Here is a 25,024-nt window from a genome sequence, read left to right on the forward strand (position 1 = left end):
GATGTGGAAATATGTTTAGAAAATTGTACATTTTTAACAGCTGTCTAGAGAAGGGAGAAAAATTTGTAACAAAGTTTTGCAAGGGTGAATGTTGAAAACTATCTTTGCATGAATTTTGAAAATAAAAAGCTTTTTTTTTTTTTTTTAAGTCAGCATCAAGTATGGAATGCTTGAAAGATTTTACTACACTTTCTTGTATTTTGTTGTTTCTAAATAATATATTTGACTAAATATATATTTGTTTGTTTTTTATAGACCTGAAAACCATCTTCTTTATAGTAACCGAGCTCTTTGTTTCCTTAGGACTGGTCAATTCAAGTAAGTATTATTTATTAAATATCATCACAAAAAATAATGAAATTGATTATAATTTAGCAGAAAAAAGACGATATCACTGTGAGTCATCCCTGAGTCAGCTCTTTGTATGGTCAGATCACTGACTTGTTAAAAAGGCAGTATGCAGTTGAAACAACTTCAGCTCTGACTTAATTGATTCAGTTAATGACAGTGATAAGTGGATAATGTACCAAAGCCATTACATCATCAATAATAATAATTTGATACAGCATTTGAATCTATATAAACTTGCTACTATAGTGGGGAGAACAAAAGAGCCTCAGAAACAACTTTGCAAACCAAACTATGTACAAACAAGATATAGATAGATAGTATCTATATCTATCTATCTATATCTATCTATATATATCTATATCTATATATATCTGTATATATATATATATATATAACAAATTACATTTAATCAGTACAAAGAAAGAATTAACATTAAGAGGGATAAGGAAAAGTCTTCCTGTGGAAGGTGAAATTTTTACTGTGATTTAAAGGAAGTCAGAGAAGACCATGAGGCAGAGATGGAGAAGAGTACTCCACCCATGGGGAACAGCCAGTGAAAATTCCTGAGATCAAGAGAGGGAGTTCCTTATACATGGGGAGAAAAGGAGGCCAGTGTCACTGGATCTCAGAAGTAGTTAAGGTATAAGAGCACTGGGACAGTAGTAGTAGAGGGATAAGTTTTGAAGGGCTTTGAAATTTAATTTTGATCCTTTGCTCATAGGCTTTGATCCTAGGGATAATAGGGAGAAAAAGGGGTAGGGTTGGGACATGATAACACCTGTGCTTTATGACAATCGCTTTGACAACTGAGTAGAAAGGAGACTAAATTGGGGAGAGACTTATAGCAGAGAGACCAGCCAACAAGCTTTCCAAGAGTTCATGCATAAAGTGTCTGATGGTGACAGAATCAGAGAAAGACGCTTATAAAAGTGGAATTGACAAGACTTGGCAAAATATTGTCTACGGGATGATGCAAGGTGCAGAATTGAGGGTGAAATCTAGGTTTTAAGCTTGGGTAACTGGGAGGATAATGTTCTTTAATAATAACAAGGAAATTAGAAAGAGGAGGCTTGAGGGAAAGATAAGGAGTTCTGTAGAGGGCCTGAATTCTGAAAAGATATACTTAAGATACTGATAGTAGGGTGCTTATAATTAAGCATCTACTGAGTGTGATTGATGAGATAATGAATGTGTCATTAAGCACATACTTAATGTAATGGCTTTCCTAACAGTTGGCACATGCTCAGTGTGCTGTAGTGATGTAATCATACTGAGATATTTAAGGGCTAAGAGAACTGGAAGTCTCAGACAGAGAAGAGTCTTAGACACAGACACAGAGAAGATTTGGGATTGTATTTAACCAGCTTCATGTTGACTCTCCTGCCTTCATCACTTTTCCACCTAAAGACTAAGGCTTGTCCTGAGACCCTCTAGAGAGCTACTAGCCCAGACATTACAAGTTCTGTTTTGAACATGTTGAGTTTTATGGCTATGGGACATGCAGTTCAAGATGTTTATTAAACAATCAGTTGGTAAACATTATTAAGTTCCTTCTCTGTACCAGATATTGAAGGGGGAAAAAAAGCCACACTTCTTGCTTTCGAGGAACTAATTATCTAATGGGGAAAGACATACACAAAAGAAGCTGAAAAGTAGAGAGTGCGGAAAATGAACAGAAGAGAAAGTAGTCAACAAGGAGGCATAGTGGAAAAGTCAGTTAAAGAAATCAGGTCAGAAATGAAGGGGCAGTGATAGGTACAAGACTGGAGGTCAGCAGAGAGGTTAGCACTAAATTTGATTGGAGAATCATCAGCATAGATGGGATTATTGTATTCATGGGACTGGATGAAATTACAAAGTAAAATAGTGTAAAGAAAGAAAAGGGTACCAGACAGAGTCCTGTGGGACATCCATGTTTAACGGGCCTTATCTGGAGCAAGATCTAGTGTAGGAGACTTTTTAAAAAAGCAATCAAATATGTAGAAGGTAATTTAGGAGAATAGTGTCCAGAAAACCTAGAGAAAAGAGTATTGACAACCTCCACTCTCTCCTCCTCAACAATTGTATGCTTGTATTTTATCATAGTTTGATTTCTCAGTTCTTAATTATTTCTTAACTTTATGTTAAAATGTTAATATTAGCCACCTTACTATTGGTGGTTTATTAACTAATTAATTGAAATAAAATTTAAAGAGAACTCCTCAAAATACCACTATGAATGCTTTTCAGTAGAAAAATATCTTTGCTTAAGGAGTTTTGTGTATGTGTGTGGTGTGAATGATGTGATTGATACTTTTATGAAACTTTAAAGATAAAAAATACTTAATGATTTCAGGGCAGAAAATATTATTAATGATTATTAATGAATAAGAATGCAGTAATGTGTCTGCAACTTTTTCTTTGAAATAATTTATAATTCACAGTATATGTTATAAAACAAATTTTTTATTTCTTTTTTTAGGAGTGCACTTGGTGATGGAAAGAGGGCCACTATTCTGAAATACAATTGGCCAAAGGTTAGTTTCTTTGGTATTGCTTCCTTTAGTGAAAGTAAAATAACTTTATAAAAATTATACATCTTGTACATGTACATCTGTGTGTGTGTGTGTGTGTGTGTGTGTGTGTGATTTCATGGTTTTGTTTTTCTCTAATAGAATTTAAATCAGATTTTATAATTATATGTTGCTTATTCTTATATTTTGGAACAGTATAGTATTTAGAGATAGTCAACTAAAACCCAAGACTAGATATTAGAATAGAAAATATAAATTTTCTTCTTATTGTTATTATTTAATAATATCTATTAATCCATAAAAGAGCAACTGACCTTTTCCTGTTCCCTTGTGACCTTATACAACTTGCTTGCTGTCAAATTTAGATTCTTCTATACAAGAAGAGGCAGCATGGAATAGTGGATAGTGACTCTGGAGTCAAGAAAACATAGATTAAAGGCAGACCTCTGACATATACTGGCTATGTTACCCAGGATATTTTATTTAAGATCTCAGTGCCCACAGTCAGTGTTGTAAGACAGTAATTTTTACATTTTACATTGGTAGAAGCTAGAACTACTTACTCACTTGAAATTCTCTACATCTATTATATTCATAGATGTAGGACCAAAAAAGTTAGCATTGTTTTCCTGCCTGATATTAAGTGTCTGTGTTATGATTTCATGATTATAAAACATTTACACAGGTAAATGCTGTTAAAAATAGACATTTGAGATATAGTTGGTATTGACAGTAGTTGATATTATTGTGATCAATTAAATTATATGTAATCAGAGAAGTTCTCCCTCCCAAAAGATGTTTTGCTGATAAATATAAAAATAAGTGACATATGATTCTTTAAGTTTTTTTTTCAGAGAGGTAAAAAAAGAAAAAAAATCTATGATGGGCCTCATTATGATTTGAAACTGATATAGGAGCTCTACCATTTATGGGAACATAACTCCCTTTGGGAGTTGCTACTAGTAGGCTTAGGCTTTAAGTGATGTTTTGCTCTCTTGTACATAAGGGGAATAATTGTGATATTAATTAGTCAACAACTATTTATAAAGCATCTCCTATTTGCATATTCTATGAGGGATACAAAATAAATATAAAACATAATATCATTTGTGGTAAGAGTTATCTTCCAATATATCTGTGATATAGTTTTCAACATAACACTTTATATGAAGGAATGTTTCTTTCTACATTAGGAGAATATTCAAATCTAGTAATTGTTTAGGTCTTGGGATCTCAATGGTTACTTTTTTTATATCTAGGAAAATAAAAAGAAGTATCATTGTGATGTCTGCATGGAGACCTTATGATATCCTAGGAAGTTAGTTTCAACCTTTAAGGGACAATGGAGTCACATTTACTCACATTTAACTAAAATTCAAGTATGGTAGGACTTGATTTTTTTTTCTTTTAAAGGAGCTAAGGGGGAAAATAGCAACTTAAATACTACAGATAATTCTATTTACTATTCCATTCAGTGAGGATGTACTTCAGAGTATCTAGTAAGAAATTTAATATATGCCTTGTCTTTCTATATTGTTCTACTGCCTTCCTCTTATAAACCCCAATTCCAAGCTCTTCATATGCAAGATGTGGGGAGGAAATGGAACAGAGGAAGAAAAGAGAAGTACTGGTGGACAATCTCAACTCATATCCTTGAATCTCAGACCACCTGATTTAGTCTTTAATAGTGAATCTGGTATCCTGAGTTCCATTATCTACATTACTACATGTTAGAAGCTCTTCATCTTGGAGACCTGCCATAGAGAGAGGATAATTTTGTTTGTGTGATATTTTTGTCTTACTCACTGACTCTTCTATATCTGTTTACCCCATCAGTTTCTAAAATGCCTACTTCCAAAATAATTTGAAATATTTTAAGTATATTACTTTATATAATGCTTTAAGGATAAAACAAAATAGACACAATTTAAAGGAAGCATGCAATCAGGTAGATGTGTTGTGCAGATTACATTGAATAGACCATAAATTTGCTAGCTAATGGAAGAGAAGACTTTTAGATTTCAAGTTGTTTCTCAAGTCAGTTTATAAAATTAAAGATTATTAGAATATCTGATTCTTGTAGGATTAAGCATCCTTAATGGAGAATGCTGCTTTGTTCTGTTCTATAAAGAACTCTGTTAGAGAATTCAAATCACCTGTCCATGTAAAGAATTATAATTTCATGATCATAGTTAAAATCCTTAATGCAGTCTATCAATAAATAATCTTCTTTTACCTGTCCCCACACTGTGACAGGGAGGCACAAATTGCCCCATGGGCAGTTTTTTTCCTTTTACTAAGGAGACTTTTCTGCCATGTGATCATTGATTCTGTAGAATCATGTCAGGAGCAGAGAAAGGTAGTCAGACTTTTTTCTACCTGGTGTGGCCAGTAGGTTAGGAAATTATAAGGTTGCAAATACTCTGTCCAGAACACCCACTCTACCTTTTCACAGCCTTAGAAAGTGCATCAGAAGTTAATTAGCCAGAGGAGTAAAGTATACGATGAGCTAGACAGGAAACTAGGCAAAGTGATACTGGAAGTGGTTGTAGTCACCCTGGAGGAAAGGGAGATCTCTCTGGGGCCATTATTGTCTCAGAAGCTACTTATGGCAAGAAGCAAGGCCAGTGAAAAATTATTCCCATGATATGTGAAGAGGCTAGGCAGTGTGTGTATTGGTCTAGCTCTTGAGGAGTAGCTACTGTCAAAGAGACAGCACTTACAAAGTAAGGGAGCGGAGAGTAGAAGGAAGAAAAGATGAAACACTGGAGATTTCAAGAGGAAGAAAATCCATCTGAAAAGGTAGAGTATGTTTCTAGGTCACATGACTAGCAAGATGGAGGACTAAACATTTTCTCCAATCTTCATTCAACATTCCCCAGCTAAAAATTATGCATAAAAGACTAAGAACCTGCATCTTTCTCTGTAGACCAAGACAACAGGAGGTAATAGCCTGAGGCATTAATAGCAGAAAAATTTAATTATTAATCCCTAATGTTCTCATGTAGCATACCTTCCACCACCAAGATTAGGGTTTGTATTCTGGGATCTACCTAGCAGTTTCCTTGCTGATGCTGTTATTGTCTTTGTCAAAACAGCCTGCCTTCATTGTCTTGTAACAGGCTGCAGACTGCATCCCTATACGTTCCTCATCCCTACATAGTAGAAACAAGCATGTTCTGCTTGGAATAGCAAGTTGCTATGGTACCACTTGAGCAGCTCAAACTGCTCGAGGAACTTGAGTAGCCTACTGGATCATGGATGGACTGCATTGGGCCCTTCAAATGTAAAGGAAAGGGAATTTAAACAGTATGACTAGTTCACACACATGAGAAACCAAAAGAAAGTGTGTGAGATCCAACTGGACCAGCTCTAGCCCCCTAGAAGTGACTTAAGTCACAGATTGAGGCCAGTAAAAAGTGTTCATCAGCAGTGAAGAAGTTTGAAATAGATTTGAGATTCAAGTTTATAGGTATCTACCCTTAAAGAGCAATACAGGAATATAAGGGGAAAAGACTGATGGTCCCAAAAATCTTAAGAGGAGTAAAACTCATTTTAAAATGTGGGGCACAGATAAAGCAACAGAGAGGATATTAAAACAGAATGGAAACAAAACCACATCTAAACAAGTATTGATATCTCTAAACAAATATTGAAAGACAAAGAAAACTGAACCAATACCTGATGATGTTGATTCCTAAGATTTCTTAACAGTAGTAGAATGTTCCCAAATGGTTCAAAAGAGAAATCAGAATTTGAGGTCTACAGAGCAGAAATAATTAGTAGCAAAAAACTCCCTCAAATCCAAGGTGTCAGATCTCTCCAAATAAGTGAATGAGAGAAGAACTGATGGGATTACAAGTATATAGAAGTAAAGGACAATCTGGAAGCAGAGAAGCAAAATGCAATAACATTTTAAAAAAACAAACACGATTTTTATACAAATAAAACATTGATGTAGAAGATAGGATACATAGAGATAAATTAAAGATCACAAATCTCCCAGAAAAATACAAGAGTAAAAATAAAAACACTGAGTACCATAATACCAGAAATACAAGAAAACTCTCCAGAACAAGGTAAAATGACAATAGCTAGAAGCCCTAGATTGCCTCTAAACAATCAAAACAATTTAAAACAAACTATGCTGCCAATTCAAAGATACAGTTTTTTAAGATCAGGGTTTATTAAACTTCTTCCATTTACAATCCCCTTTTCACCCAAGAAATTTTTATACAAATCCATCTCAAATCTGAGCTGAAGTGTTTCTGGCCGCGTCTATGAGTGTGCAGTGCAAAGTGTGCATGTTATGTATTCGGATTCAAGACTGCAATGAGGTTGTGTGAAGCAGGATGGATAGATGCTGCTAAAAAATACTTGGGATTTATGACGTTTGATTTTGAATTGTTGGTCATTACATTCAGGAACCTTTACTTTTGCCACATTTAATTTTGTGTTCACCCCATATGGGGTTGTGACCAAGTTTAAGAAACTTTGTTTTAGATTACAAGTTCCTCAAAGATGGGAATTATCTTCTTCCTCTCTTAATTTTTCTAGTACTTGGCATAATGCTGGATACATGAACACAGATACTTGGTAAATGCTGATTGATTAATTGAAATAGTGATAAAATTTAAAAATTGCCTGACAAACAAGTAATTGTGCAAGTGACTAGGGCTTTCAAATTTGAAAAGAAATGAAATTTGAACAATATAATTAGCTCACACACACACGAGAAACCAAAAGAGGGAATAGAATAATGTATCCCAAAGAGTAAAGGAGCTTAGGGTGCAATCTGGGGTGACATACCCAGCAACCTGAGTCTAAACAGCAAAGAAAAGATGGACATTTATTAAAAGAGAGACATTTGGAGCATTCTTACCCCACCCCACCTTGCAAAAAACAAGACATGCATGAATATTTACTTTGCAAACATCTCAGACAATTGGAACCCAAGAAAAGTATATAAATATAGCTACCAAGCATATGTAACAAAATTAACTTCCCTATCTATAGAAACTATTAAAATAAATAAGTTAGAAAGAGAAAGAAATCTGTGGGGTTAAAAGCAGTATATTGTATCTTCCAAGTAGAATCCGTATATTATCTTAAAATTAATGATCATGCCATAAAAAAAAAGTTAGAAGATAATCAGATCATGTACCTTTGCAGCTGGGGGTAGGAGAGATATTTTTAACCAAAAAGATACTGGTAATTACAAATAATAAAATACATAATTTCAATGACATGAAATTGAAGAGTTTCTTCATAGACAAAATTAATGTATTTAGATTAAGAAGGAAAGTTACTGAATGGGGAAAAATCATATCACATTTCTCAGGAAAGGGTTTCATGAAAAAGATAGATACTATATAGGCATATATATATATATATATATATATATATATATATATATATATATATATTTACATGTATGTGTATATATGTATACACATGTATATGTATGTATGCATACATACACATTTATGTATACATGTACATACACACACAACAGCCATTCCTGAATAGATAAGTGATCAAAGGATATTAATTAATAATTGTAAAAGAATTGCAAACTGTTAATAAGCACCTGAAAGAATTCGTTAATTCACTAATAAGGTTTTAAAAATGTAATTCAAAACCAAGTCTGAGGTTTCTCTTCATACCCCACAAAATGGCAAAGATGTAAAAAAGATGAAAGTATTTGATGCTGAAGGTGTTGTGATAAGTCCACCAGTTGTATCTGATGGAATTGTGAATCAATATAATTGTTTTGGAGAGCAATTGAGAATTATGCAGATAAAATTATTAAGTATCTGTACTAATCTTGTCCAGAGACTCCACTATTAAGTATATACCTCAGAAAGTCATTGATAAGGAGATAAGTTCTTACATATGAGACTGTGTACACACACACACACACACACACACACACCCATCCCCATACACAGAATAATCTTTTTTGTACTAGCCAAAACAAATTTACAAACAAAATGTGTACCCATCTATTAGGGATTGTCTAAACAATTTTTCACACATGCAATATTTCCATATTGTAAGAAATGGCATGATGAAGACAGAGAAACAAACTTATTGTAGTACAGACCATCTGAAGGAAGATGACTGTCACATAGAGATAGCTTTAATAAATAAACTTACTATTCAGAAAGGGGAGAGAAGAACACTTGGTAGCAGAGTCAATCTTGAGGTATGGCCCCACGCTAACAGTGAATAGCACAGGAGTAGGCAGGGATTGTGTTTGCTCTGTCTGAAATGGATATGTAGTTTGAGACAAAGAGTATACTAATAGGAAACAGCACTTTTATCTCTAGAATTGGCAAAATGAGGATTTTTTCCTAATATCCCAAATAAGAAATGAAGATTAGGGAAGTAGGAAACAATCCTAATGCTGTCATTCTAGAAAAAGATTATAAAGAGTTAATACCTAGTTTCTGGGTTTATTGGCCTTGGAATACTTACCTTCTAGGAAGTTGGGATCAAACAGATTTTCACTGTTCTATACAAAAGGATCCGGTGAAGTCAGATATGGGAAACAATACACACAGTGTCTGTGGTAATCAAATGTAATGTTGAAATCAAATGTAATGGGGAGAAACTGGAAGCTTTTTCCAGTAAATACAGGTACAGAGCAAAGGAAACTCCTTTTCCCACTGTTATTTAATGTCTTTCTAAAAAAGCCTCTGATAGACATGAAAAGAAAGAAATTAGAATAATAGAGCTTTCCATATTTCCTGATAGTTTTCCTTGAAATTCCTGGGGATTTGGCAAAGAAACTAAGAAAATTTGGCAGCATTTCAGGCTACAAAATAATTTCACAGACAAAATAACCTATTATAACAATCCAGGAGGCAGTAAGAGGTAATTCCCATTCAAAATAACCTACTTACAACATGCAAAACCAAAAAAAAACTCTAGGAATCTATATACCAAACTTTTATGTATTTGCAAAATATTCCTTAAAGAAATAAAGAATATATCTTATATCTGAAGGAATATTGTACTCAGGTCTGGATTGTATCATTACAGTGAAAACTGTAATACTTTTAAAATTAATTCTCAGTTTTTGTTTTTCAAATTCCTTAAGGAATAATTAACAGAACTAAACAAAATTATATTTACATTGAGTTGGAGGAGTAAATTTTCTAGTGTTTCAATCAAAAAACTTCCATAAAGAGCTTTCTGTGTGTTGGGCTTTATGCCAAACACAGGGTTTACAAAAAAAAAAAAAAGGCAAAAACAGTATGTTTCCTTTAAGTAACTGATATTCTAATAAGGAAAATAAAATGCTAGCAACTGACAGATATGTTGGAGTAAATTGGAAATAAATCTCAGAGAGAAGAAACATATAGTAAGGAGTAACTGGAAAGGCTTTTTGCAGAAGGTGGGAACTTAGCTGAGACTTTAAGAAAGCCAAGAAGCAGAGACAGAAAGGAAGAGTATTCCAGGAAGGATCTGAGCCAGTGAAAATTCTCCAAGCCAGGATCAACTTTCAGGTATCATAGAGTACAGAGAGAGGAGTAAACTTTAAGACTGGAAAGGTAAGAAGGTACTAGGTTATGAGGGCTTTATATTTGAGCATAGACATGATTGGCAAACACTGGTTTTACTGAATTCTTAAGGAAGAGCAGTTTGACAGCTGGGTAGAGGATAAACTAGAATGGAGAAAGCCTTGAGAGATGGAGACCACACTGCAGACTTAGTACTCCAGAAGGGACATCAAGGTGATGACAGTGGTAGAAAAAAGAACATGTGCAAGACTTCTCAATAGGTGAGTTATAGGGAATGAAAGAGAATGAGGAAAGAGCCCGAGACATCCTAGGAGGTTGGTGATATTCTTGACGTTAATTATTGGAGTGATTGATAAGGTAATTAGAGAGAAACAAATAACATATCTTTTCATAGGTATAGCTGGGGAATGGATTTTTAACCCTCTAGAGGGTAGAGGGAGTTATAAAAGAGCAGATAGATAATTTTGATTACAGGAAATTGAAAAATTTTTACATGATAAAAATTAATGCGTATATGAAATGTATATATCTTATATATTACAATGTACATGTAGGATGAGAAGGGAATAATATTTACTAATGAGGAGGGAATTTTCTCATTTTTGATAAAAGTGTGACATTCAATATATTTACAACTAACAGAAATACATATGACCCAACTATTTCCCCCAATGGTGAAATGGTAAATAAATAATTTTTAAAAGAATTGCAAAGAACCATATGAATATAAAGTATACTTCAAATTTCTAATAATAGAAATAAAAATTAGAACAACCCTCATATTTTATCCTCATGTTAAATCGGTTGGCAAATAAATGACAAAAGGCAGAAATAGTCTATTTTATAGGGATTATGGAAAGTCAGAAATACTGAAGGTATTGCTGGTGAAGCTATGAACTGGTACAGCTGTTTTAGAAAGCAGTTTGACTTTTTTGTAGAGATAAAAATTTTCATATCCTTTTAACCCAGGGAATCTGCTGCTAGGCATGTATTCAAATGAGCAATGAAAGAAAATCTCCAGATACTCCAAAATTTTGATAGCCACTCTTTTGCACTAGAAAAGAACTGGAATTATTTTAGATTCCAGCAAGAAGAGAATAACTAAACAAATCATGGTACATAAATGTAATGTAATATTACCTTGTTGTAAGAAACAACTGACACAAATACAAAGAAACTGCAAAACTTTATAGAACTATAACAAAGTAGATCTAGAAAAACAATTCACATGATTATAGCAGTGCAAATGAAAAGGACAATCATAAAATGAAAAATTAAAATGTTGCAAAATTATAAAAAATTACATTTAGCCTCTAAGAGAATTGAGAAGACGATTCCCTTTTCCCCCCACCTTCCCACTTCCTTTGCAGAATTGAGTTTAAATGGTTGTGGAACGTTGAATGTAATTTTAGACTTTTGATATTTTGGCTGTTTTTGATGAAATTTTCTTTTCACTTAAAAAAAAATTCTTTGATATGAGGGTTGACTTTGAGAGAGATGGGAGGAAGGATATAAGGGGAAATATAAGTGATAAAAAAAATATAAAATCTATTTTTTTTAAAAGGCTATAAACTACAAAATATGTTACATAGGAAAAAGTCCCTTTATCAACAATTGAAAGAAATTTGTCAAAAAAATAAAAAGACTGGAATCTAATCTGACAAGAATTAGATTTAGCCCAACATCTCTTACTATATACCATGATGTACTTAAAAAATGTGACCTGAATATTAAAGGTCGTGCCATAAAACAAATGTTATAGAAAAGGACTGATTGTACCTTTTATAGTTATGACTAGGTATGAATTCTTTTTTAACTAACTTTTATTTTTAAAATGTTTTTAATGATTTTTGATACCATTTTCAATTATCAATGCATAATTCCTACCCTCTTTACCTTCTTGTAATTTATTCCTTTTGATAAAAACATAGGGGGGTGGCAGAAATGTGCAGCAAAATCAACCAATGCCTTGAAAAAATTTGACACGATAGGCAATGTCCTCTGCCCATACACTCCCATTCCTTATGCAGTGTTACAGGATAATCTACCCTCTTTCTGTTGAAGGGGGAGGAACATGTGCCTTCTTATGGCTTTTCTTTGGCTCTAGGCTTGGTAACTATTTTTGCATGTGTTATTGCTATTGTTTTATAATTTATTTGTCTTCATCTTTCTAGAAGTGTGATAATATTCTATTTATTCATATATTACAGCTTGGGTAGTTACTATCGAATTCATGGTGTTTGTATACATATTTTGGTGTTGATGAGATCTTTAATTTTACCATCGACCTCCTTGGAATATGGACAGTAGGATCTCTTCCTCAAAGGGTATTGATGTTTTCATCATTCTCTTTGAAAAATTCCAAAATATTTTACGGAATGGTTGAATAATTTACAGTTTTGCCAATAGTGCATTTGTGTGCCTGGTTTTTTTTTGTTTTGTTTTGTTTTTTAACCTCTCCAACATTAGTTGTTACCTTTTGTCATTTTTACCAAATTACTGGCTATACCTTGTAACAACAGGTTTGTCTTGATTTCACATTTTAAAATAATAATTTGGAGCATTTTTTTATGCAACTGCTAATACTTTGCAATTTTCCTTTTGAGAAACTGGCTGTGGAACTGGAGGACCTGGGTTCAAATCCTGCCTCTGATGCTCACTTCCTGTGTGATCTTTGGGAAGTAACTTCACCTCTCTGAGTCTTAGTTTCCTCATCCATAAAGCAAGGAGGAATGAATTAGCTGGCACCCTGAGGTTCCTTCCATCTCTAGATCCTTTCACCAGTTATCTACTGGAGCATGGCTTTTGGTCTTCGATATTTCTGTTAGTTATCTTGAATGTTAAACCTTTATCAGAGATAATTGATACAACGCTCTTTCCCCAAGGTAACCACTTCCCTGTTTATTTTAGTTACAAAACCTTTTTCAATTTTTCATAATTGAAAACAGCAATTTTATCTTTCATAATCATTTCTATCCCTTGTTTCGTTAAGAATTTAGTCCCTAAGTAATCCTAAGTAATTCCTTCTCATTGCTTCTGGTTTTCAGCCTGGCTTTTAAAGGCCTCCACATTCAAACTCTTGCTTAACAATTGCAGACTTATTTTATTCCTATATGTATAGTTTGTTTTCAAGGCAAACTATTAGCTAGCTGTTTGTTTAACTTAGCATTCCATCTTCCATCATAATACATTTGAGTAGTGTAGTGTGAGTAACGTACCCCATATTCTGTTCCTGTTTCTGTCACTTAGAAATCCCTGCCTTCCATCAAAGGTGAATTCAATTTCTACCTCCTACTAGAAGCTTTTCTTGATCCCCAGTGTCAGAGCCCCAGTATGGTACTCTACCTTCTGAAGGGACTTTGTGTATATCTGTCTGTATAAAAGGTGTATACTCTTTTAAGTAGAATATAGGCTCCTTGGAAGTAAAGACTTTCATTTTTGTTTTTGGACCCTCAGAACTAAAGTCAGTGACTTGCTTATAGTAGAAATATTTGTTGAATTGATAAAATTGATCTCCCTAAACTTATTAGTAATATTTTGAGACTTAGAGTTATTTGACAGAACCTCCCAATTCCCCAAAAGAGTATTTGTCATAGAGATTAAAGAATTTTGGTAAGCTCATCCTACATTATTGACAAAGTCTATAATTTTCTATAACAAAATAACATCCCCCAAGTTTTATATTTAGTTTTAAAATTCATTTTGGCTCAAAGAATATAATTTATTCTTTTAAAAAAAAACAACAGTTGAATTATTGCCATATTTTAGTGTAGAAAAATCTGAAAACAAAGTCTCCAACTTATATTCCTTGTGACCAAAACTGTCCAGTAAGTGTTTTATTGGTTAATGGGCTAATTCTATAACTTATCAGTGTACTTGTTTTTCATGTTTTTTTACTTAATTCATTAAGTAATTTTATTTCTTGAAAAAATTAATCTCACCTATTTTATTTTCATTCATAACAAAGCTGTTAAAATATTTTAAACGTTTTTATGCAAGATATTTATTTCTTGTCTACTTTCTTTACTTTGGGGCTAATTTTTTTTAATTGTAATTTTTCTTTATGTAACAGGGCCATTATCGTTTTTGCGATGCTCTTTCAATGTTGGGGGAGCATGCCTGGGCACTAGAAGCAAATGAGAGAGCTCAACATCTTTGCCGAAACTATCCAGATGGAATGAAGGATCTTACTCAACAGAACATAAAATTACAAAAACAAGTGGAAGAATTAAGAGGTACTTTTAATTAATGTAGTACAATATTTTCTTTTTTTGCTTCAAGTATTTACAATAGAAGGTACATGGTGTAGGGTATAGAATATGAAGCTTGGAGTAAGTGTTCTAATCTTACCTCTGACATTTAACAACTGTATTGACCCTGGGCAAGTCACTTCTCTTTGTGCCTTGGACAGTTCATTGAGACTTAACTACTTAGTTATTGAGCACTGTGATTGACATTGGTGAAATTTTCTTTGCTGAGAAAAACACAGTATATTTATTGTGGCAGATAAAACTAGGTTGTGTAATAGTGTTTAACTATCAATTCAAAGTATGTTAGTTTTTTATTTCAGATGTTTTATAAACCTGAAATTATTTATATAACTATTAAAGGATGAAATATGTTAATTTTGACAACTAAAATAAAGCAAGTGGTTTTATTACATTGATGACTTTTGTGATTAATTTTCAAAGGTTCAAAACATGGTAGTCATCAGATAAGGAAATCGTTTTATGGAAAAAGGTAAGTTGATACTAGATCATTAGTAGTTGTATAGAGTTGCTGTGCTCATTTGCTCTAATAGCCACTAATAGCTTTAGTAGTTAGAAGCAAGGACAATGCAATTATACAGGTTTCTTAATTTAAACCATCTTTTTATTTATATTTTTCCATCTCACTTTTAAAAATTATTCACTTTGAAAATTCTCCAGTTCATCTCAACTAATCAAATCATTGAACATCTTTTAAGCACTTTCTATGTGTTGAACACTATAATAAGGATTAAGAGAGGTGTAAAATTATGATTGTCTTTTTCTTCAATTTGCTTATAGCCTAATCATAGGAATTAAACACCAACATAGATAAATATAACACAACAATACAAAGAAACATAAAACCAAGCATTATGTGCAATCAGATGAGCATTATTTTGTATTTATTTTTCCTCTAAAAGTAAAGTGAAATATCAAGTTAGGGGTCAGAAAAATAAACATTATATTTTAGTCAGCCCTATAGAAAAATGATAGAGCAATATTTCCCATTGCTTTGATATTTCTAGCTTTGCTACTTGATTCCAAATAGCAGTGGGAAGAGTCTTTTGTTATTGTTGTTTTTTTGTTTTGAGTTTGTGCGCCAGAGTTGGAGAGGGCAGTATAAGTTAGAATTACTAATAGTCTTCCATTTCTGCCCTGTTAGAAGTAAATCAATGGTGGAGACACTATGGTAGAATTTGAGAAGACATGGGCTTCTTATCTGCCTCTGATGTTTACTACTTATATGATTATAGCAAAAGTAATTTAACTTCCCTAAAGATAATAGCATTTTTACTGCTTACCCTGACCTACTACAGTATTGTGAAAAAAGCATTTTATAAACCTTAAAGCTCTTTAATGGGAGTAATTATTGTATATTAGATTTGGGAGAATAGCAGGAACCAGATAAATTTTTTTTTCAATTACATACAATTTTATTTTTTCTCCATTTACATGTAAAAACAATTTTTAACATTTTTTTTAAAACAATTTTAAGTTTCAAATTTTCTCCTTTTCTCCCTCACTTCCCTCCCTCATTAAGACAGTAAGCAGTTTAATGTAGGCTATATATGTGCAGTTATGTAAACTATATTTCCATGTTAGTTGTGTTGTGGAAGAATAAACAGACCAAAAAAATAGAGCGAAAAATAGCTGCATTCATATTTCACCAGTTCTTTCTTCCTATGTCAATAGCATTTTTTTTTTTTTTTTTTTTTTTTGTCATAAGTGTTTTGGAATCTTATTGGATTATTGTGCTGCTGAAAATAGCTGTCGTCATTCATAGTTGATCATTGTACAACATTGCTATTACCGTGTATAATGTTCTACTGATTCTGCTCACTTCATTTTACATTAGTTCATGTAAATATTTCTGTTTTGAGGGGAAAATCTACCTACTCATCATATCTTATAACACAACACAATTCCATTACTGTTACAGGAGCAACTTGCTAGTAGTTGCTGGGGATCTAAAAGCAGAATAGATTCCTTCATGTGAAAGAATGTAAGATTACAAGGAGATTGAGAGTCAGTTGCATTCTCTGACCTCTCTTCTCTTCCCTCTTGCCTCCAATTTATTTCATTCCTAATCCACAAGCAAATCTGTGTCAGTAAAGGCTGCTTTGCAATTCCTTCTGTTGTGTTATGATTCACAGCTGTAGGGGCTTTCACACTTAGGGGTGTTCTTTAACACATTACATTCATCTGTTATAACTTGTTCTAGCATTCTTCAAATGATCGGCATCCTCTAAATTTCTGATTCTTTGTTACCACAAAAAGAACTGCTATAAATATGTTTTTTACAGATAAATCGTTTTCCCTTAAAAGAAAAAATCACTTTGCAACTCAGACCTAATGGTGGTATTATTAATCAAAGCGTTTGCATAGTTTGATTACTGTTCGGCAAAATAAAATTTTTTATTAAATATTCTTTAATGTGGTTGTGTGACTATTTAGCTAATTGTTTAATTATTTTTACTTGCCAAAAAGTAGTCAAAATAAGGAACAAATGCTTTATTTTCTTAATTACTGATTGTAGTTTTAAAATTAATGGTGGTGATTTGTCAGTGATACCCACATTTTGGTTATTTGCAACTTCAGTTGAATTTTGTGATTTTGTTTCACACACTGAAGATGGTAGCTGTTATGGTTAAAATAGGAAGGAATGGTTATCTTTAATTTACAAACAAAAGACTTTCCCTTCAACTTTCCTAAATGTATGTTATGAGTTTCATCTTAAACACAGTTTTTCTATAAAAATATTTAATCTGTGGATTTAAGGTTACTTAAAGTAAGTCCTCTAAGTCCATATTAACATTAACAGTGTTTTATGTTCTAAAATTCAGTGTGTCTCTGCTGTCATGTATTTATTTGGAAGGTTTTAAATACAATATATCATAATCAGCAGCATTAAAACATATTATTTTTTTCTCCTAGGTTATCCTCAGGTTATAATTCTCCAAGACCTTTACATTATGGTTTTCTTAATTTTATGGAAACTAATGAAGAAAACAAGGTATTGAGATTAGCATCGAAATATCGTGATTATTATCATTATCAGAATTTGAAGGTAAACTCACTCAAAATGGTCATTTTTTTCAAATGCACATTGTCTGATGGTTGGAACTAATAGTAGAACCTAAAAATTTGGGATATTTGACTCTTGTTGCATAGTGATAGTGTTTCCATTATTTATGAATAATTATTTAGTTTCTTACAACTTCAAAAATACAATTCCAGAAAATTCTTTCCAGATAATAGTTTAGATCAGAGATTTCAAAATTTATTCCTCTGTTGCCTACATGAGGCTTTGTTGAAATAAATGTTATTAGATGATCAAATCTTTGAAAAGTAACAAACGTTTCTATTGTAGTAGCACCATAGGTGAATACTCTTAAGTTTTACCAAAAAAAAAAAAAAAAAAATAGCTAGAAGGAAACTCAGGAATTTACCTAGTTTCCCTCCCTCATTTTAAAGCTGAGAAGAAAATCAAGTCCTAGAGAATTTAAGTGAGTTGGCAAAGGTCACATAGATAATAAAGTAAGAAGAGGGATTTAGACCAAGTTCTTTTGACTCCAGAGTCAGTAGTCTTTCTCCTACAGTGATGAGATATAGACTGATTTAGAATCATGGGATTATATATTTATATTTGGAAGGGAACTTAAAAGTCATCTAGTCCATCTTCCCTAATTGGAAAAAAATAGAGACTTTTATTATAAGCCCTACTTTTATTTGCTTCAATTTATGATTGGCAATTCATAAGTAGTTGATTGGGCTTTTCTTTCCCTGTTTTCATACTCATTGTTCTCAGGAACCTCTAAAACTAGTAGTAAAAGTTTATATATGGTAGTATTATATTTAGAGGAAAAGATAGAAGAAAGAAAACTTCTGTTAATTTTAATTTTTCTTTCAAATTCAAACACTGTTTTTTTAAAATGTCATTTAAAATTTAATCTGTAAATTCAAATATTTTTATGTATGCTGAGGTTTCTCTTCTCCCTCTTCCTTTTTATTTATTTTTATTTTTCTAGAATGATGCTCAGTAAAGAAAATGAGTTGTGAGGAAAGAGTTAAGACTTCATAATTAAATTCATTTTCCCTAATGTCAGTTATTTTGTAAGATGGTGTTTCAGGATCTTACATCAATGTTGTACTTCATTTAGATGGAAAATGTACAGAGAAATGAAACTGAATATAAGAAAACTTATTTCTATATAATACAAACTTAAATTATTAGCGAAAATGTTGAGAAATCAGAAAACTCAAAGACTAGGACCAGCAGTCACACTGCCCAGAGCTGTTCCTAGGATGTAGTGAACTGGAGTGAAACTCTGTTATTTAAAGCAACTGAACCACTGTTGCCGGGGCAGGTAAGGAAGCAGCACAACCAGGTGCTTCTAATAAGAGTTGCTTATATTTCATATCATCATATTGTGAACATTACCTTCATTCCAAAGGCAAAAAGACTTTCACCCTAAACCACTTGGCCCCTTCCTTCCTACACAGCATTCACATTTGATGTTTTCTTTCCCCTTCAAAGCTATTCTTAAGTTTTATACTTATATATGAATGGATGGATGGGTGATGGCTAGTTAAATTGATTTTGGATACTTCAGAATGGCTTCATTCATTATTTATTTAATGATGGAGTTAATTCAGATATTTAGATCTGCATTGGTCTTTTTTGTCTCTATTACTGATGCCAGAATATTAAAACTTTTTTAGAAAATTGTAAAAAGTAGCATTTTAACTGTATACTAGTCTCCAAGTTAACGTTGGATTTTATATTTTTTAAGATATACAAACTCTCCACTTCCCTTCCCCAGAATTTTATGGTATCATAGATTTTTACCTGGGATTTTAGTGGCTATGTAGTTCAATCTTTTCCTTTCACAGCTGAGGAATTTGAGGCTTAGAGGACTTTAATTGATGATTAGCCCAGTTAACCCATGTCCTTGAATGTAACTCTACTACTCTTTCCAAATGATGGGGAATAAATGTAGTACCTTGCCCTGTACCATCCATCTGTGAGCAGTTAGGTATTTATTGGTGATTATCATGTGCCTTAATTGAAAGATTAGTAGATAGACTAGTGAACAACTTACATGTATTCACAGGATATTATGTAAGTAACATTAGTAAAATTATTCAACAGGAAATTATGTAAGTAACAAGTATCCATTTTCAAAAAAAGGCACAAGTATGGAATCCAAAAAGTCATAGTCTAAAAAAGAAATTACATCTGAACAAAAAAAGTGGCTTTTGCTAAGATACTGATTAATCAGAATTAATAGATTGATAAGAAAGGAATCTTTTTTTTTTTAAAGTCAACATTTATTTTTATGAAATATCTTCAAAGAATACCACCCATGTTGTTTGTTGTGTTTGATCTCCTGGAGACCTTAGACTTTTTTTTTCCCATCCTAGATTTCAAAATTTTTTTTAAGAATTTAAGAAATTGGGGAGTTTATAATGCTGTTAAGTAGATCAGTCAGACTTTACGTGTGTCTTTGGTGTGTGTATACATATATGAATAGAATCACAATTCTATATATCTTGTAATATTTGTTTTGTTTTTTGAAAATTACTTCTAGCAATTTAAAATGCTTCTAATTATAAAAACCAATTCCATGGAAAATGCAACTGAAAGATTCTTGACAACATTTTTAAACACATCCTAACAATGGGAGGTACTGTGGTACAGTATAAAGAATGCTGGTTTGGATTCAGATGACTTGGGTTCAAATCCTGACTGCTTATCACTTAGGTGACCCTCTCAAGTCATTTTTGCTCTTAATCAATTTTTGTTTCCTTACCTGTAAAGTAGTCAATTTTGGTTTAAATGATTGCTAAGATTCCTTCCCAGTCTAAATTTACAATGATCCATTAGCCAGATTTTAGTCTATAAATGAAAGGGAAAAAAAACATAACTGATTACAGTAACCCCTACCTCTTGTGGATCTTGTTCTTCCTCAGGAAGTGATAGCAAGTGTGGTAGGAAATGAGTAGAAATGGTTGAATTTTTAAGGATGTTTAGAATGAAAACATGCTACTTACAGGAACAAAAGTATACTATATATTAAATGGTCTTTACACAAGGTACATAGTAGTAATCAGACTCTTACTCTAGAGACTTTTGTCCTTTTCTAGGCAATTTTGGAGACATGAAGCACTTAGAAGGGTTACAGAGAATAGTAACAACCATGATTTAAAGGCCAGAAAAAATTAGAAGCCATAAAGAAATAGATTTATTCAAACTAGAGAACAGAATCATGAGGGATAATAATGTTATATATTAGTGGAATAAATGACTATTTTAGATGCACGATAAAAATTTTATATGGCATTTTTCTTAATGATCTCATTTTGTTGTTATGGGTAGGTATCTCGTGAAATTATGAAATTAGAAAATAAAGACTATCCTCCAGATTTGCCACCAGGTAAGTTAATTTTTCTATTTTATATGTAAATTTGATGCTAAGTTAAATGGTGTTAGTACAGTGGTACCTTCCTGAAGCAGGTGAAAGTATATAGAAGCAGGTAGATGGCCTATCCTATTGGAGGAACAGAAATGAGGCCACTGTCTCTAGATTACATGGTAGATGGAGAGGGAATTGATGTAGTAAGACTTGAAAGGAAAAATGGGGCCAAATTATAATGGACTTTAAAAGCCAAACTGAGGATTTTATATTTGGACCTGAAAGTAATAAAGATTCACTGGAGTTTATTAAGTGAGGCTAACAGGTGACATGGTTAGACCTGTGCTTTAGGAAGTTCACTTTGATAGCCGAGAAGAGGACGGACTGGAATTCAGAGAGACATAACACAGGAAGACCAGTCAGCAGGCTGTTATAGTAGCCCATGCATGTGGTAATAAGGGTCTACAGCAGTGTAATGATACCGTCAAGAGAACTTGTCCTAGAGATGTTAAGGACTTGGTAACTGATGAGATCTGGGAGGCGAGAAAATGAAGAATAGAGATTGACACACCTAGATTGTAAACCCAAGTAACTGGGAAGGTGCTGCTGCCCTCAACTATATTAGAATTGCCAGGAAGATGTTTTTCTCTAGCTTCATTTAGAAACATGGGGTAAGAGTAGAGGCAATAAGTAATGAAATCAAAGACTGAGGCTTAACAGGCCAAGATTGTCCATAGGATAGGGGGAAAGGATCTCAAGAGATAAGAACAATGTAAAGCTCAGGTGATTTTCCAAAAAGTTAAGATCTGGAAGGGTAGAGAATATAACCAGAGAGTTGAGGGATTGGAAGTCTAAGTGAAGATAAAGAGCAGAGTTGGTGAATGCAAGGCAGAGGGATAGGTGAAATGACAAGAATTCTTGAACAAGAGAAGTAAAATACTTAGTGAAGTCATGAATTCACATAGGAAAAATAGCTTCAAAGATTTGTATTAACCTTGACCATGTTTAAAACAGTCTAGTCCAGCTTTTTCACTTTAGTTCTCTTCTACTCAGCTTCTATTAATAGTTTTACATAGCAAAATCATTTGTCTCAAGCAAATAGCCAATACTGTTACATAGAGATTATCATGAGAACTCAAATAGAAAAGGAATAGTATATTAATTTTAATTTTCAGGGCTACTTCCTAATTTTGTTTGGGTGAATTCCTGTATAGTGGGGTGTTGTTGATGGTGTTGTTTTGGCTTTTTCAGGCTGTGGTAAATGAGGAAAAACTTAATTTCACAAAGGGTAATTAGGTCTTCCAGATAAGAATGTCCCAGGTAATTGGAGTTGGCCCTTTTCAGTATCATATTTTGAGGGATTTATTTTTTTGTAAGGATGAGTTGAAACCATTCCCCCATGTAAGCTTTATTACTTAACTACATGACAGTGTATCTCAAGCAGTCCTTCAGTCCATCTGACAGAGTGCTTAAAAAGGTCTTTCAACTGGAATGAGTAATCCAAGAATTGTGTTTAATTAGACTGAGGAATCTTTTTTTTTTCTTTTCTGAGGCAATTGGTATGTGACTTGCCCAGGATCACATAGCTAGGAAGTGTTAAGTGTCTGAGGTCACATTTATTTGAACTCAGGTCCTTCTGACTTCAAGGCTGGTGCCCTATCCATAGAGCCACCTAGCTGTCCCTAGACTGAGGAATCTTGAGCATACCCCAGAGATTATTTTTAAATTATCAGACGACCTGAGAATGTTTTGAATTCCGGAAATTGGGGTGAGTATGGTATTCTAGCTGAGACCCACTTAGGAGGGACTGCTTGAGGAGAGAGAAAATGCCTCAAAGGCCTTGCAAGCTTCAAAGAGTACAAAAAAGGTTTTAAATTTCTTATCTTTCCATTGGTGTTTTAGTAGCATTATTGCTATTATACTATATATATAGCAGTAGTGTCTACACTGGGAATCTAAGACCAACTGAATTTAGGGCTTTATAAGGAACTTAGGAAAGAAACTACTCAATCTTTAAAGGGAACTTCTTTAGCACTCCATAAATGGGGAAAAGGGACATGCAGCAGTGAAAAGCCTTATCTACTTTCTAATAAGCTTAAACCATTAACTTTATATTCTGAACATCCTTATAGGATATTGTGTCACAGACATTTGGGGATATGTTTTATACATGGTCTCATTGTACCACCTTAATAAATACACCTTTTTGAAAGCTACTTTAGGCTGGCTAATTGAATGATGGGCAGTTAGTACAGTAGATAGCTTGGAGTCAGGTTGAACTCACCTTTGTGAATTCAAATTTGGCATCAGACACTTAATAGCTGTGTGACCCTATTTGTCTCAATTTCCTCATCTGTAAAATGAACTGGAAAAGAAAATCTTAAGTTACTTCAGTATCTTTGTCAAGAAAACCCAAATGGGGTGACAGAGTTGAATATAACTGAAATGAACAATGGCAGCAAAAACTGAATTATTCCTATCTGATAACTGTTATGGGGTAGGAAGGAGAACAGGGAAATAAATCAGTGAAAGCTTGAGCTGACGACATTGGAAAATTCTCTCTGACCTCCAAGACAGTTCTAATTAGTTCTAGAAAGCTGACTCATTAGTAGGATTCCTCAGTTTACATGGCCATATTTTTGTGGAAGTCTTTCTAAAATTCACTGTATGATTTCCTACCTCTTAATAGAATAAGGTTATGGGGAATTCCATTCTTTTATTTAAAAAATTTACAGCCATGTGGCACAGTGCAAAATTGCACATTAGATGCTGTAGTCAGAGTTTAAAATAAAAAAACTAAGTAAAGTAGAATGTTTTTAGGCTGTCTTTCTTATCTTCGTAGAAGTTATATTCCTGGGTTTTTAGTTCAGTAATGGAGGCAGTTGGTCCTTTGTTGTGAGCCAGGAAAAAACTAGATGTTTCTTTCTTTTTTACTCTCAGATTGCCTTTTACTAGATCTACAATTTCACTGATGTAGCAATATTTCATAGTGAATATCACAATTCATCTGTGTTTATGGGTTTAAATACTTCATAGATGATCTCTCCAATATCCTTGAGGCCTTCTTCAAAGTCTTTTGACATTTCAGAGAAAGCAATGTAGATATTGAGCTAGTCATTTCTTATGTTTCACTCTTGATATAGAACCAGCTTGTTATATATTTCCCATGTGATATTTCACAATACTCCTTAACTCTTCATTTTTCCACTATTATTTATATTCAGCAGTCCAGCTAAACAACTATTTATTAAATACCTTCTTTGTAGCAGGCACTAGAAATACCCAGACAAAAATCAATGGTTCCTGAATTCCAATAGCTTACATTATTCTTGAGGCATCCACCATAAATATTGATAAATAAATGTCAGGTAATTTGTTGGAAGGAGGGACTTGATGAACAATTGTGGCACATCAAGAAAAACTTCCCTCAGTATCAGATGCTGGATTCCCTCTTAGGTCTTCCTGATTCCAGGCCCAGAGTTCTATACTCTGCACCACTTAGCAGCCTCTGGGTACAAATGCAAGAGAGGAGTACCAGGGACAAAGTCTAGGGGATAACTATAGTCAGTCAGTAAGAGGGCAAAAGATGAATGAGAGTCTGTGAAGGAATACTGAAGAAGATTAGTCAAATAGAAGGGAATAGGATCAAAAAAGGAAAAGATAAACAGGATAGAGAGGTGGCCAAGAAGTATCAAATGCTGCCGAGAGGTGAAATAGAACCGAAAAAAGGCCACCCAGTTTTAACACTGAAGAGATAATTGGTAATCTGGAGAAAAGTTTAAACCAATTGCTGGTTTTAGAAGCCCAACAGCAAAATCCAACCATTGTCCAAATTGGCCTATCTCCCTTCTTGTGTCCTGATCATAAACATCCTTAGTAATTTTTATTTAATCTCACTTCTTAAGTGAAAATCATCATTTCTAAAATAATGCAAACATTGTGTGATTTCACATTTCTTATTGAGT

The 25,024-nt window shown here is 33.2% G+C and overlaps 1 protein-coding gene across 5 annotated transcripts in view; it reads left to right on the forward strand.

The window, feature by feature from the left end:
• TTC3 (tetratricopeptide repeat domain 3) overlaps positions 1-25,024 on the forward strand; it is a 170,764-nt gene that overhangs the window by 53,464 nt on the left and 92,276 nt on the right. For 3 of the 5 annotated variants that reach the window (XM_031959270.1, XM_031959268.1, XM_031959269.1), the window contains exons 10-15: positions 256-318; positions 2,813-2,867; positions 14,466-14,628; positions 15,085-15,133; positions 17,578-17,710; positions 21,023-21,080. In XM_031959270.1, coding sequence (XP_031815130.1) covers positions 256-318; positions 2,813-2,867; positions 14,466-14,628; positions 15,085-15,133; positions 17,578-17,710; positions 21,023-21,080 — 521 coding nt within the window. Of the gene's footprint in view, positions 1-255; positions 319-2,812; positions 2,868-13,096; positions 13,279-14,465; positions 14,629-15,084; positions 15,134-17,577; positions 17,711-21,022; positions 21,081-25,024 lie in introns of those variants that run through there. The other 2 variants (XM_031959271.1, XM_023498851.2) reach the window with 2 other exon arrangements.

The sequence above is a fragment of the Sarcophilus harrisii genome, chromosome 3, assembly GCF_902635505.1.
Source record: "Sarcophilus harrisii chromosome 3, mSarHar1.11, whole genome shotgun sequence".
Lineage (NCBI taxonomy): Eukaryota > Metazoa > Chordata > Mammalia > Dasyuromorphia > Dasyuridae > Sarcophilus > Sarcophilus harrisii.